This window comes from Argiope bruennichi, chromosome 5, assembly GCF_947563725.1.
Source record: "Argiope bruennichi chromosome 5, qqArgBrue1.1, whole genome shotgun sequence".
In the NCBI taxonomy this organism is placed as follows: Eukaryota; Metazoa; Arthropoda; class Arachnida; order Araneae; family Araneidae; genus Argiope; species Argiope bruennichi.
The window spans coordinates 76,265,258-76,281,762 of record NC_079155.1 but is presented as its reverse complement, the minus strand read 5'-3'; the positions used below and the strand labels follow the sequence as shown (position 1 = coordinate 76,281,762).

Here is a 16,505-nt window from a genome sequence, read left to right as displayed (position 1 = left end):
TTGTAGAGGAAAGATTAAGCACATTTAAAGATGCCTTTTTAACCCTTATGTTCATTTTGTATAGTATACCATACATACAACTTTATAAAAATATACTACCACTATAAAATAATTTTTCACTTAGTTTTATTAAAAGATTTTTATTACACGATTTTTTTATTTATTTTTTGATGTTTTTTATAGCGTGAAGAAGCTACCTATATACATTTTTTTTTTTTTTTTTGCTTTTCTTTAAAAACGCAATTCTGCCACGATAAGGGTTAAACCAACATCTCTACTTTAATTGGAAATGAGGAATATTGAAAAATTGTCAAAACCTAGTCATTTAATATTACTGAAATGCAAATAATAATAATAAAAAAAAATTAGAATCTAATACTGAATGATAGTTTTCATTATTAAAGCTTAAAAAAACTTTTTTTTTAAAAAAAATATTGTTTGCTCTCTTTTGAATTAACCAGTTCTAAAATGAGTTCTGAAATGAGACTCACCTCTTTGGATCGTAGACTTCTATGGAAAATTTTCTGTCCCGAAAATAGAGGTTCTCTAATTGCTTCCAGAGAAACAACTGCAAAAAAAAAATGATGAACATGATTAATAAATGCGAAAAGTGAACATTTGAGCATATAATCATATTGAATTCTCTAAAAAGTATAAATTTTTAAATGCATTAAATGCTCCAAGAAAAATTTTTACAGATAATCTCGCACAAAAACGAAATGGGCTAAATGTTAAAACTTTTACATACACATATAACTGATAAAGTGATATTACAAATATACTAATTCAATATTTTGCTTAAAATTTTTTATATCTTTCTATTATAAAAAGAATGTTATTATTACAAAAACAAGGATAATTTCTTACATAAAATGCAAAATAATTATTTAAACATTAAGAAATAACCTTTCTGGGCACTTTGCGGTCTGTGAGATCATATTGGCAGATTCCTTTATAGCTGATACCAAGCCACCAAGGAATACCAGATTTGTCCTAGAAAAACAAAAATACAACAATAAATATATTTTAAAAAGTCAATAATGAAAAATATTTAATACTAATCGCCTTTGGGCGAAAAGCTGGTTCGTAAGAGATATTGGCAATATTTCATTCCAGTGAAATTATTTAGATATATTTTCATATCTAAGATTATGGCAAATTGTCAGGCATTAAAGCAATTAAAGTCATAGATTTTAATTATCATGTAAACTCTCTGTTCACTGTGTACATGAACCTGTCTAATGAAGACCTATGACATTATTGTTATATTAAAAACGTAAATGTCTAATTCATCCATCTTCTAACTTTCGCAATATTGTGGCTTCACAGCTTTATTTATCTTGTAACATTTACAAATATTAAATGGAATCCTTCTTTAACTTTCAGTAATGGAAGAATATCACGCGATTCAATATTTAATAAAATAATGAAAACGATATGCATTTTTTGAGCAACATTGTAATCTATTAGTGAAAAGTAAGTAAATAAATAAATAATGAAAACGATTTGCATTTTTGAGCAACATTGTAATCTATTAGTGAAAATTAAGTAAATAAATAAATAATGAAAACGATTTGCATTTTTTGAGCCACTATGTAATCTATTAGCGAAAATTAAGTAAATAAATAAATAATGAAAACGATTTGCATTTTTTGAGCCACTATGTAATCTATTAGTGAAAATTAAGTAAATAAATAAATATCAATAAGCAAGAAACATTCGCACGGCTATCAAATTAATATTTTTAAAAAGACAATTTTCTTTTAAATTTTAAAATGATATAAAAATTATTTTTGTGGTAACATTTTTTCAGAAATTATGGCGAGTAAAACTTCAAAATTTTGCTAGATTAAATTTAAAAACACACTTTGAAGTAAACATTCCCACCTTGAAAAATATTTATTTGCTAAGTTTGGAAGCTCTAGCTCAAACAGTTTGGCTTGCAGAACAGTAAAATTCACACACATTCATCTTAATTATTAGTAGAAATATGCACACTGTGATAACATAATTCTTTTAATATAACGTTTCCAAATATTAAATAGATAGTAAGGAATCCTTTATGACCCTATATCAGATATAGATTTTCTTCAATAAATTGTTTCTATCAATTTGAGCTGTAACTGATTAGAGAATACATTTTGGAAATGGTGAAAAGTTCCCTGAAAATAAATCAAGACGAACTCTTGCTTTCTATCAATTTCTCATAAATAATAATATCCATAAGAATAACGCATACACTTAATTTGTTTACTTTAAACTTGTTTATTTCGAATTAATTCGTTTTCCGCTGTACTTAATGATTTATTGCAAGAAAACTCTTCCAATTCAAAAAGATCAATTATTAAAAAAAAAAAAAAATAGATTGCCAATGAATTCATTTACCTTTACTTCATAGTAATGAAATCCATAGGTAGGGAGCGATTCAACTATTCTCATATAACTGAAACGAAAAATAAATATCATTATTCCATCAGTTATAAAAATATTCTATCTATTATAACAGAGGACTATCATTGTAAACTTACTTGACAATAGCTGCTCCCCTGGACTGTCCTCGCAAACACCTGTACTGTTCTAAAACTCGTTCCTCGCTAAAGATAAAGAAAAATAATCACTTTATTATAAAAAAAAAACTCTTGTTTGTGTCAAAACGATTACTGATAGAATTTAGAAAAGAAAATTATCAGAATTCGCTCACCAAACAGTCAGAGAAGGGTGATCCACTAACGTGCTCGTGGGTAAAACGGGTAATTTCTTTAGCTGCTGCTTTGCTAAGGTGTCACTACAGGGCAAAAAAATTACAAGGTTTAAAATTAGATCAAAATAAACTTAACTAATAATGGTGTTTTTTAATAAATAATATTGTTTATAGAGCATTATTTATAGTGATATATAAATTTTATTAAATAGTGATCATAATTTATTCCCTAAGCCAGGTATTCGCAAATATTTTTTATATTTTATATGACATAAATAAGAATTAAAAGTATATGTACCATCAAAAAAGCATTTTTCTTTTTAAAAATAAATGTAACCTTAATAAAGTGTTTAGAATAAAAAATAAAAATTGTAAAACTAATATTATTCAATTTTATTCATAAATAACAATTCTACATTTCATTATTATTAATATCTCTTATATATTATAATAAATTATTGATAATATTATATAACTCTTCGCCGACCAGCTAATTGCCTACCATCTATATATTTAAAATAATTGATACCAAAAACAATTAGCTTCTCGCTACAGCCATTGAACATGATTCGTTAATTTTTATTTCTTATGGAAGTTAACGACATCTAAAAACGTCATTGATGGACTCTCGCCCTCAACTGTAATTTTTCGTCGAATGTCGGAAATATTACTTCATTTACATTCTCTGACAAGGAATAGCTTCGTAGAATTCCTCAGTGATTAAATAAAGTATCTAATGCACCGATTTCGCCAATTTTTATTTCATATGAAGCTTCCTACCAACCTGATACATTACCAAGGGTAATAAATATAAGAAAACTCTCAACCTCAACGACTGACTAAATTTGTAAATTAATTTTGCCACTTTCCAAGTACAGTTGACTAATCAGAATGCTCCATCATCATTATCCAATATTAATTAAAATATTAAATTCTCTTCTTTTGATAAAACATATTTCATCAAAATTCGTCGACATAAACTATATTAATATCATTGATATGGTCGTCGAGGACGATTAGTAATTAATAAGAAAAATTTAGTTATTTTAGTCAACATATGACTACGACAAAAGTATAATAAAAATATAGTTACAATAGTATATGTAAAATTTGCACAATAATCATAGAGCATTCTGACTGATTATCATACTTCAAAGTGCGAAATTATGAAGCTGGCGACGAAAGGCGAAATCTTTTCAATTGTTCATATTGAAAGTTATGTCGAAGATTCATTTTGCAATATCTCTAGAAATGGAAAGGAAGGGAATAGACGTTTATTGATGATGTATCTAGGAATTATGAATATCTATGTAAAAGCAAACAATTTTGAAATGAGTACCATGGTTGTTCTGGTAGCTCAGTGGGGTCTTTCATCATAAAGAATGTAAAGTAGTAGTTTTTAGATTTCCTTCGAAAATGCAGGATGGATGTGGGAAAGCGATCATTAATGACATATCTAGAGGTCAGGAGCTTTGACTTGAAACAAAAATTGGCGAAATCGGACCAGTGGTTGGGGTAGGTTGACTGGATTTTTATATTTTCTTTATAATTTTAAATATATTAATACAATATTTATAACTAATGAGGATTAATGATCGTATTACATTAAAACAATTTTGGTAAACAATGATTTATTTTCATTTGGCTCAACAGTAAATCAAATTCTACTAACAATTGTGTCCTATCTTTATTTTTAATTAATAGCATTAATGGAATTCCAATTTCAAAAAGATACATTGTCCGTAATTCATTATACATTTCCCATAATTTCTAGAAAAAGTCTATTTCTCATATCAATATTAACTCCTCAGCTGTAATTAGCAGTGTCCGTGCATGTAACCGCTGCAGACGACACTTGAATTGGTCGGATGAAATAGAAAAGATTCGTATAAAAAAGATCAAAGCAAAATGGTAGAAGAGACAACCACTATATATTAATTTTAAAATTTTGTGTAAAAATTGTACCATCAAGAATAAATAATATGCCATAGTTTTAAAACAAATTCTGCTGTATGTGTAAAATTCATTTGATATATTTGAAAGAGATTACAGATTTTGTTTAAATAATTCTAATTAGATGAAACCATGCCTAATACAAATTTCACAAGTTTTATAAGGTTCCTTTGGTAGAAGGATTCTATAAAAAAAATCCGTTGTATTCCATTTATTTATTTTCTTGGTAGACTTTAAAGCACGTATCTTCGGGATATAACGTCACAATTTCAGTTTCTACAGGGTGCAGCAAGTAAAATACGGACAAACAACTTTTAATATAACGTTGCTATAAATAAATAATATAAATTAACAAAAAATAACAAATAATAATTAGAGTAGATTTTTACTAATAAATAAATTTGATTGATTTCAAATGATTGCCTTTTGCAGCGATGCAGAGGCTCAAATGGTTATTGAAATTTTCAGCAATGGGCTGCAAGTCTTCTTCCTTCAATCTATCCCATTCCCGCCCAAGTGATTGCTTTAGAGAGTCTAAACTTCTATATGGTTTAGTGCAAGCCCCAGACTCCAAGATTTACCATACACTGTAATCCATGGCATTGAGATTCGGCGAGTATTGTGCCCACTTTCCAGATGAAATCACGTCCGGAAAATGCGCCTTGCACCACTGTGTCATTTTGGCGTTACGAGCTGCTGGGGAGTCTTGTTGAAATGTCCAGTTTACATTGCTGAAGTGCTTTTTGGCCCATGGAAATACAACAGCTTCTTGAATGTCCCGCTAGTACATTTTATTTATTTATTTTAACGCCGCAAAACCCAGAGTTCTTTCGCAAATTCCGCCCCAGACCATGACCGACTTTAGATGCTGGCGATGTTCAACAGTTGCTGAAGTGTTTGGAACGTCTACAGACCAGATCCTATCGTTGTGGGGGTTATGAGCAAGGAGCTTCTCATTCTGAAAAGGAATCTCTCCCAGAGCTGACTTGCGGCCAGTCTCAAAAATTATCGGCATCTTTGGTGCTGCACGAGTTTGTTTTCTTCAGTAAGAAGCTGGACTTTTTGAAACTTGTAAAGCTTCAGTCCAAGCTCTGTTTTTGCCATTCGCAATGATCGGTCACTTATTCCCATTTTCCAAGCGATCTTCCTCATGGAGATCCTCGGATTTCGTTCAACTTTCTTTTTGATTTCTTTACGGTTATTGAAAGTGTTCACCGTACGTTTTCATTCATTTCCTGGACCTCGACCAAGCTCTTTGAAATGGCAGATTACATCAGACACCGTTTGCCGAGACAAATTAAACGAACGAACGATTTCACACTGTCGTTTTCCTTGCTTAAACAACTCTAAAATAGCAGATCTTTTGCTTGACATTATATTAAAAAATACATTTTAAAATATTTTATAATTGAAGTGGTAGACAAAAAGAAATGAACACAAATTAAAAATAAATTAGTTAATTTCTATTACTTGACGCAATAACTTTACCCGAGTTTTTTTTGTATTATTTTCTGTATATTTTTCGCAGGAGAACAGTCATAGGAGACTTGCAATGCAGTCATAGTCCTATATTGGGATAAATGCTTCTATTGTAAAATCCTGTTTTGGTATTCTAACGGACATCTTCCGATATATTTCTCCAATCCTAGTAAAGGCATCAGATTTCCGTCTTTTTCCCACTACCTACTCACATTACATTTTTTTTTTCATTTCCGCACACACATTTACAAAGAAGAGGAATGGAAGTTGAAGTACCTGCTGTAATCTCCATGAGTTGCTTGGAGGACTAGAGCTGCCAGGTGAAAGGCTTTATCACTACTCACTTCGATGACACCCTAAGGAAAGAAACGACTATCAGTGACACACACTCAAAGAACTATGAAATCGATTAAAAAATGAAACCAGAAAGTGTGTCATTCTTCCTAAAAACGCAGGAAGCATCCATTTCCACACAAAAAACGATAGTGATTTTAAAACCTTTGAAAATAAGAAACATATCTAATACTTTGATGATTCAAAAGCCTGGTGTAACTTTAAAAAAAACCATATTTCATAAACGAATAGATATAGTTTGAACAGAGAGGATGAAAATGAAATCAAATTTTTTCGTCAACAAATCAGACTTTATCGGTGGTGTAATTCTCAATTCTATATTTAAATTAAGTTCGACAATAAAGCTTTCTCGTTCGCAAACACAGTCATTTATTTCTACATCTAGTTGATCTATACATACGAACACTAAAACACATCGAGAACAAGAATGCAGATGAAGATACCATTGCCAAAACACATTAATAAATTCTGGAAGAGCAATAAAAGAAAAATTGAAAAGCAGACGATCCACAGACGGCTAACAATTTCCGTCAAGAATAGGTAGTAAAATTTGTAGTTTTAATTCCATTCCCCAGAAGATTCCATTGCTAGCGGAGCAATGCTCAATATGCGTATTCAGAAGCATAGCTATTACGAGAGAAATAATATTTGTCGTAGCATTTAAACGCACATTCTGACAGTAAGAAAGAACGCGAGATAATAAAACTTCGCTTATAAATGTGAAAAAAAATGTGGTTTTCCATCAGATCTCTCGAATAGAGTATAACACTTTTAACTCTATTTAGCTCATCACTTTTGTAACTGTCGGATAATCTGGTGATAAATTTAAAAACTATCTCTAAATTACTTCTAGTTTTATTGTAGAAAAAAATAAGGTCTTATTTCTATCGTTTTACCTCCATTCGCATGCGAATTATTGACTTTTTATTTTTTAATTCGGTTGTCAATCAGAATTTGAAGAATTGGAAATATAAATACAGGTTTTTCAATTACTCTGGAATAATTATGAATCTAGTCATTTTTCGAAATGCAAAGGATTAAGAGCTAAAATTCTGTATAGAGCTAAATATCTGAATAAAAACTCGATGGTGCTCCTAATTATATTAACTTAAAAAATTTACTTTCAACAATTACTACTTCATCTTAAACAGGTACTCAAAAGAAAAAATTTTGCAATATATTTTAAAATTTTTTCTCTACAATTAAATGAAATAGTAGGTAATAAAATACTGAAGTAGTAGACAATAAAAATAGTGATGAATCAAAAATCCATTTTAGGAAAAAGTCTGTCCTCCCGTACAAGAAATGAATGTTATACACATATTTACAGCAAATATTCTTGTTTTGTGAAACCTTGATAGCCCATTCTTTAAAATGTATCTAATATAGAAAGATAATAAAAAATATAGAGCTATTTTAAATATAAATAATCGCAATTCAAGATAGAAAGTTGCCATTTACAAAAAATAAAAATGGAACCCGCATTTTTCTTGTTGTTACAAAATGAAAATTGGGAATACAGTTCACAATATAAACATTCAAATGATTCTGCAAATGTTGGACTAATGTAATATATTGTCGAATAAGAAATTTGTTAATAAATAGATTTAAAAATACATTTTTTCCCGATAGTATGACAAAATATGAGCAACAGAAACTTCATATAATTAAAAAAATCCTCGTTGATAGCTAATCTTCTGCACGGATAATAACAAACTGAACATTTCCGTTACTCCTCTGGGATCTTTTCATATGTAATAGGCCACTCCATTAACTGCAGAAATATCTGGTAGTTTAGACTGTAAAGCATGTTACAAAGAATATCACCATTCCGTGTTGAGGGGACTTCCGTCTTATTGTACCTCTTCTTTTCAATGGAACTTCAGAATCTCGAATATGGACTAAATCACATCATCGGAACTGCTTTGTTACTGTTTACTGACTGAAACTTCATCTGGAAACAGGGGATAATGCCATTATTGCTATAAATCCCAATCTCCTACTTATGTCACAAATAAATAATGGTTTTGGTGTTAAAAAATTGATTTTATTTCCTTTTTTTTATACAAAAGGTACCTTTCTAACAGCCTGACGTAATGGTCCTTCCGCCAAAGTTGTATTTTTGGGAGTTATTTCTTGCCAAATGTGATAATTTTGTCAGTTTTTATTGCAATCTTAAAACGTTAGTTGAAATTATCATTGTCATCCAAGATGGTGGAAGTTTAGTGCGTTTTCCTGACGTTTTTCAAATTTTTGGCCTGCTTGGCGGAAACAGTCTACTACTGTTGAGTTACGACTACTTAGTCTCAAAAAGACGAGAGTCCTAGCTTTCTAACTTCATTCGCTTGCTATTTATCTCTTTCTAACTGTTAAAATTGTTTCGAATTTTCGAATCACTTGTTTATGAAATAATATTCATTTGTATCAACTTTCGAATTTTTAATGATAAAACGGATAAATCTCCAAGTGTTTTTGTTGAAAAAAATACTTACATTATAGACTAGAGATTGCGTTTGGAGGTAGAAAGCTTCAACTGTGGAACTATCTCTAAGATGAGTGATGCTTTCTACAAAATACCTGCAATCATTAAACAAATTTATTATACAAAATTTTACAATCAAGCATAATCGTTTGGGCGAAATAAAAATAAAAAAATGCATCTTACTTTATTCGGAAATAAAGCACGAGGGTTGTCTGAGCAGATCTTTTTGGAAATTCGTGTTCTAAAACTCTCCTATCCAGCTGAAGCCAATTGTAATGCCCCCTGAAAATAATAAGCAGAATATCATATAAGTAATTTTTTTATGGATTTCAATTTCAATGATGGTACAAAATACAGTTTATGTTAGCTATTCTAAATCTTTGAAACTTTGACCTCTAAGGATTTGATATAATTATATTTTAAGCAATGTCGAATTAAATATTGAAGCCTAAGTATAATAAGTCAGTACAAGCTATAGAAGCTTAGAATCCCCACCTTATTAGATGGAAGGGGGTCTATTTAAGAAGTATATTTTAGTACATACGAGCAAGAGTCATATATATTAACCGGTATAAGGCCATTATTATGGCTTTAAGACACAAGGGCCACTATTTAACTATGCTGTGATAAATAAAATAATAAATTGAAAAAGTAGTAAGATGATATTATAAAAACACAAAGAATTCAAGCTTTTATATGTTTCGTTATTATGATAATGTAGAACGAAACAGAGAAAAAAAAAGGAGTTGACCCTCTTACTTCCGATCCGACCTAATCCGGCCATGGAGGTTGTATATTGGTGGGAAGTTTCTGCTTCAAACGAAACATGCAGAGTGTAAAGCATCAAGGTTATGACCAAGAATGTCTTCGAGGAAGATATGTTAGCTATTCATACCTGACAGTAATAAATTCCTTTCCCTTGCTGGAAAACTTCAGGTTGTTTACGGAAAGAAAATTAAGCATTAAACCTGCACTTATTGATATTTTCAAAATAAAATTCTGAAATTTTAGAAATTTGTATTTTTTATTTATTAAACTCTGCATCTATTGAATAAGATAATCATTAAAATACGTGAATACCGCACATAAATTAAACTTTTTGAGAAACTCATTTATTAAATTAGATTTTGTAGTTCAAATGGGTATTTTCAGTTAGTGATTTTATTATAGCTTTCCAACCACTTATAGTGATAGTGAGAAGTGCAGGAATGAGACCACTTCATTACTCCATCTCATATCATAGCATATCATATATATAATAAACATCCATATCAATCGTATGTAAACTGTATTCAGATTCTGAATTGCCTTCGGGAGTCAGAGAGTTAAATGTGCAAATAAAAAAATTATTTTTAAGAATTTGAAAAAGTAAACATGAAAGTATCGGCCAATTAATATAACTGATGTAGGTGTAGCTGTGTTAAAGGATTGCAAACAGTGGATTTTCTATCTAATAAAATCAGTAAAATTCTTAATAATTCAATTAATTCAGTATATACTATTCAGAAATATAACTGATTATCCTGACTGATCCGGAAATCTGATTATCGCAGGGCTGATCAGATCCGGATAATTCAATGTCCAGTTCAGTGGATATTTGTGAAAAAAAATATGCTTATAATGCATTAAGTCATGGTTTAAAAAAATGTTGTTCCCATTTTGTATGTTTAGATATTGTATTAAAAATATTAGAGCTTGATCATAACAATTTTTCTGTCTTTATTAAGAATATTTTCGTTTGTGAATTTCTTTTTTCCTTTCTCAATCTTAAAAATTTAAGTTCGTATAATGAAGAGTTACTACAATACAAATTATTACAGACCAATTCTGGCTGTAAAATTAACTTAAAAGCCAATAGCAGATTCATTTTTATGATTGGGATGACCAATTTAGAAAGTTCATTTCACTCTAAGATCCGCCATACATGTAGATCTGATGAACATTACAGCTAATAGTAAGTAAACTCTTTCCACAGTAGCAAAATGAGGAAGGCTAGTATGTCTTCGCCATCTGAATGTGAATGAATCAAGAAGTTTGCAACTGATTTCTCGTACAGCTTTAAATTGGAAGGCTAAATGAGCACATTAAAGTTTATTTAATAGAGGATTAGTAAAAACAATAAATCAAAAACATCAACAAAAAATCCCTAACAATGAAAAAGTTAACTATAAAAATTAAAAAAAAAAAAGCAGGAAAAGTGTTAATAAAATTTACTATTGTTCTTTCAGGTTGATTCATCCATATTGGATAAATTAAAGATATTCAATTTTATGTGAAGATCCGATTCTATTCTCAAAGAAAAGTGAAAAGAAGAATTCTTCTGAAGTTACCTCTTTTTAAAATATTAACGCCCAAAATAACTTAAGGTAAAAATTTTAGTAAACTTTTTGTATTAAGAATTATATTACTTTTATATTAAAAACACTGAAGTTAAAAATCCTGTGAAAGAAAATTTCGCCACTAAACAAATTTTATGGATAAATCCCAAACAATATTTAAGTTATAAACTTTCGCTGACTTCCTTGCATTAACTTGAAAATAAATCAACGGGAATAAAATCAAAATTTAAAAAAAAAATCGACTCTTTATTTTCAGAATCTGGATAATGAATGATATATGCTAGTTAAAAATTGTTCTAAAAATTAAATCTAATAAATCTTTTTAATATGAGCTATTAACTTAGAAAACAAGTTTGGGAACATTTAAATAAAATACGAGACAAATCTGGGACGCTTGATCACATCAGTAAACCATTTACTTGAATAAAATTCTGAAGGGGAAAAAAAGTAAAAATATCCAAACATTTATTCCAAAAAATAAATTACGATTTAAGTGTTAAACTTTACAGCTATTAACCGGTGAATTTAAATAACAAAGGAGAATTCAGTACAAAAAATTCATGAAAACATAAGCAACTGAAGGAAGAAAGTTCCGGAATATTAACTACAGAATTAAGCATATGATTCAGTTTCTTTTTTACTAATTATGTACCGCAAATTCCTATATATGTTAATACCCAAAGAAAGATTATTTCTTAGTTATCAAAATTAAGTAAAAATCATGACAAGCAGCTGGAGGATTTATTAAATCCTTATCAAGTTATTGACATAAGGATGGCTAATATCTTTTTTCAAAGATGGATGGAGAAATAAAAAGCATTGTAACCTCATTTCTTCTTACAGGGAACCGAGTAATCGATCATGGAACGGATGGCGCGAAAGGTATATATTGCTCCTCGATGGATACTCGCTTTTGCTCCGAATTTTCTCGAATAACTTAGTTACGATATTTTGTAGAAGCTGAAAATATATTTTTAAATTGTGGTTGAAATATTTTATATTTCTTTGAAATTGTTGCCTATTTTTAAATGATAGTAAATTATTTTTAATATGAGATATTGGTTTATAAATCAATTTTGAGAACATTTACAAAAATCTATAGATTTTAAAGACAACATATATTTAATAAACATATTTGTGTTAGTAGAGTTACTCATAAAAATTTACAAAAATATGTCGGATTTCTATACATCGATTATCGAAAATTATAAAATTAATGCGAAATTATAATTTAAAAATTAAATAAAACACTCACTCAAGTATGAAATATATCTCAAAATACAACTTATATCCCTCAAAGAATAACTCAGCACCGAATATCAGATTGTAAAAATCAGTTTATTCGTAAAAAAATTTTACAAAGAATAACTCAGCACCGAATATCAGAATATAAAAATCAGTTTATTCGTAAAAAATTCTACATAGAATAACTCAGCACCGAATATCAGAATGTAAAACTCAGTTTATTCGTAAAAAATTCTACATATAAATCTAATCTTGCTGGATTCTAAACGAAACAAAAATTAAACAGGTAAAAAATGTTTGGTCGTATAACACCCAGAGCCGAATAAACCTTCTAAGAGCTCTTAGACAATACTAATATGGGGGCCCATTTTCTCTCTACAAGCTTTCAAACCCAAATATTTTTATCGATTTAAAATTTTTTATGTAAGTAGTTTTAAGGTTTTAAGTAACAAATTTTGACTCACTAAAAAAAATAAAAAATCAATTGCAGATCACTTTCCAAAAAATTGGTTTCAGTATATTATGAGTATAAAAATGCACAACTGAAATTTAAAAGTAATTTTTGAAAAATGGCAAAAGCAATAACGCAATTTTTTAAAACAATTTTAATCTAATTAATAATAGGAATGGACAAATAATAAAAATTTTCAAAACAATAACGGATAGATTTTTTTTAGAATTATTATACAATATCAAACTTAATAATGGTAATTAAAGAGGAATGTTACTAGAATAATGTTCCAAAGTAATTTAAAGAATACTTATTTTTAATTAACCAAAGTTTGATCACACGGCATTCATAATTAAATGAAATCATAAAATTAATTAGCTTTCAAAATACCGCAAAAAATAAATAAATAAAAGAAATCCTAGTATTTGGGGCATCTAATTATCTATTTGCTAATCCGGCCTTGAACGTTTAGTTACAAATAATTTTGTCTATAAAATGTTAGCGATCACTAATGGGAGGTCACACACATACAAAAAGACAAAACATTTGCGGTTTTTTTTTTTCTTATGGAATCAACATCTTCGATAATCCTTCAAAATATGTCATTCGAAGCCAACATATTTCAATTAATTTTGTTCGAACAAAGCTTTTTCCAAACTTTTTTGGAATTTCGATAGTAAAATTAAAATCGAACATAAGAAAGGAAACTATTTTAATCCTAGATGAATAAATAAAGCTTTTTTTACCTAATTAAATAGCACATTCTGTTTCGTAAATTTATTTTTAATTTTATCCTGTATCAGAATCTTAAAGACAGTAAGGTGTATACGTTTATCCACGCCATTCTTTTCTTTTAAATTAATTTTGACCACTGACTTGATTGCAGCTTCAGTTATGAAACATTTTATAACTGGATGGAAGATTTAAATTCATTTCTTTTGCTGAGGAATTAATAAGACATGGTTTAAACAGATTTGATGCCCTTTTAAAGTTTACCGGAGGCTATTTCGAGACGGATATTCTAACAAGAATTCAGCCAATCATAAGAATTTAAAACACAACTATAAAAGGTAAAAGAAAAAGAAGAGAGAAATAAGTAAATAACCAAAATACATAAGGTTTTTGCAATCACACATTAAATTTTATTTATTGAAATCATTTCCTCTTTTGAACTAGCGCGTTTGTATTCATTCGAATACACCAATTAATCGAATGTATGATTAATCGAGAGTTAATCTTTTGATGGATTTGTCTCAAAATCTGGTACAGATCTACACTTCAAAAGAAAAAATTATGTACCAAATTTTTTTCACATCGTTCTTAACATTTGTTAGTTAATGTGCCGTACCCATAAAGATAAAATCTGATAGAAATTTATAAAATTAATGTAAAAAAAACTATACACCAAATTTCTTTCCTCTAGTTGAAAGAGTTTGGATTTATCGCGTTTATTGATAAATACAAAATGACAGACAGACATAACTTCAAAATATATTTTTTGGATTCAGAGAGATCAGAAACATGAAGATTCATCAAAATATCGTAGTCGAAGAATTTAAGGATTACCATTCTCTTCGTATACGAAAAGTCGAGGGGGAAAAGAGAAGAAATAGGAAACCAAAACTACTTACTCGTAAACAGTTTAAATCCTTTGAGCTGCTGTGGCTCTCAAATAAAACACCAGTAATCAAAAAATGGCGAATCAGTTTTAAACACACATTATTTTGTTCTTTCCAAATAAAATAAATCCATGGTGGATTTGAAAACGCTTCACTAACGAATGTTATAACATATTTTTCAATTCAACAGACGACACGAGGAATGACAAGTCAAGGATATTGCAATTGTTTTTTATTATAAGGATTTAACCAATCTTTTTAAAACAACACTTACAAAAAAAAACCCTAATTAACCAATTACCAACGTTAAAAAAGTGACAAATTAATTTTAAATATACACCATCTTTCAACACACGGTAAATCCGCAGCTGTGTACGAAACAGAGACCGCAAACAAACGCAATTTTCAATGTCACAGACGACACAACAAACCACCAAGAGACATCCCGTGATCGCGCTTCCGGTACGAGTGACTCAAAAGTTCGAAATGAGAAAGCAGACGATTTCGAGGGGAGGGAAACCCTGGAGGTTAATGAGCGCGGGCTGTGATTGCGCAACCCTCACTCTTCCTCCTCCCCTTCGCCGACCCCGAAAGAGTGGGAAGGAGCAACACATGTGCGGAAATTCACAGGTCCCGTGAGTTCCGAGACAAACTTTAGATGCAAATGAACGCTCGATTTCAGTTCGAACAATGTGTTCGATGGTGCGTGAAAAATTGAACGCAATCATAACTGAGTAAAAGTGAATAAAATTGCACTTGGATTAAGAAAAGGAAATAGATCATTTCTACAAACTTGATTTTAAGCTTAGATTTCGGTGTTCAAGGTCACTGATTAAGCCGTAATTTGCTGCTGATGTAACTAACTGGATGAAATCGAAATGAATAATGCTGCCATACTGGGAAAGACATTTTATTATCAAATAATATTTTTTTCTCAAAAATAAACTTTTTAAATAAAGAAAAAATATGAACGCCAAAGCAAAATAGCAGGAGTGTGAAGTGTTGATAGAAAATAATCAAGCAAATTAGAATTTTAATCGCATATGTAATATATTTAGAAATGTTATTTATTACGATATTTATTGTGATTTAATTTTTTATTATATTGTTTTTAGTCTCACGTTTATATGACTTTATTTTAACACTCATATTTTTGATGGAATATTATTTTATACTTTATAAATAAGGGCATTTTTAAATTCTTTTTATTTTCGCTATTTATTATTTTTTAGCCGTTAATATATTTAAAAATGCCTAATAAAATTATGCAATCATGAACACAAATTTCTCTCAATTCCACTATTAAATAACACTTCTCATACTTAAAAAGAATTTTGAAAAATTCAGTCCTAAAAATATTACAATATCATTATGTCATCATAGATACTCAATTGTACTAAATTTCAGAAACTCTGGTACATTAAAAAGAGTGAAATAACATTACAGAATTCTATTCATATAAAAATGTAAAAAGTTTCATTAAAAAAAAGCGTGTAAAATTATCGAGATGCTTTCCTTTATCCTCTGTTACTTATGTTACTTGAGTTTAGTTCAGTTATAATAATGACCCGTTTTTTAAAGCAATACAGCGGCTATTTTGGAAACAGACTTCGTAATTCTGAACCGCGGTCAGATAGCGAGGATGACTTCCGAACTGACACCCTTCCCCTCTCCAAACTTCCACACCACACCAATGGGAGGACGTTTGGCTCCGACGGACTTAACGCGCAGCAAACCCACTTATACGACAGTTTTTCGGCGGAATCGGGACTCGAACCCGAGACCTCCCAGTTCCCAGGCCGAGACCTTACCACCAAGCCATCGCAGTCCTTAAATCATTTGAGTGTAAACGGCTCAAAGCACATAACTTTTGTTTATATAT

General features: G+C 29.6%; 1 protein-coding gene across 8 annotated transcripts in view; it reads right to left on the bottom strand.

Annotated features, from left to right (window-relative positions):
• Positions 1-16,505, bottom strand: part of LOC129968852 (FERM domain-containing protein 4A-like) — a 199,842-nt gene that overhangs the window by 19,968 nt on the left and 163,369 nt on the right. For all 8 annotated transcript variants that reach the window (XM_056083151.1, XM_056083145.1, XM_056083147.1 and 5 more), the window contains exons 4-11: positions 9,153-9,251; positions 8,980-9,064; positions 6,410-6,489; positions 2,702-2,785; positions 2,529-2,594; positions 2,386-2,443; positions 907-993; positions 492-568 (exon numbers count right to left, since the gene is read on the bottom strand). In XM_056083151.1, coding sequence (XP_055939126.1) covers positions 492-568; positions 907-993; positions 2,386-2,443; positions 2,529-2,594; positions 2,702-2,785; positions 6,410-6,489; positions 8,980-9,064; positions 9,153-9,251 — 636 coding nt within the window. The remainder of the gene's footprint in view (positions 1-491; positions 569-906; positions 994-2,385; positions 2,444-2,528; positions 2,595-2,701; positions 2,786-6,409; positions 6,490-8,979; positions 9,065-9,152; positions 9,252-16,505) is intronic.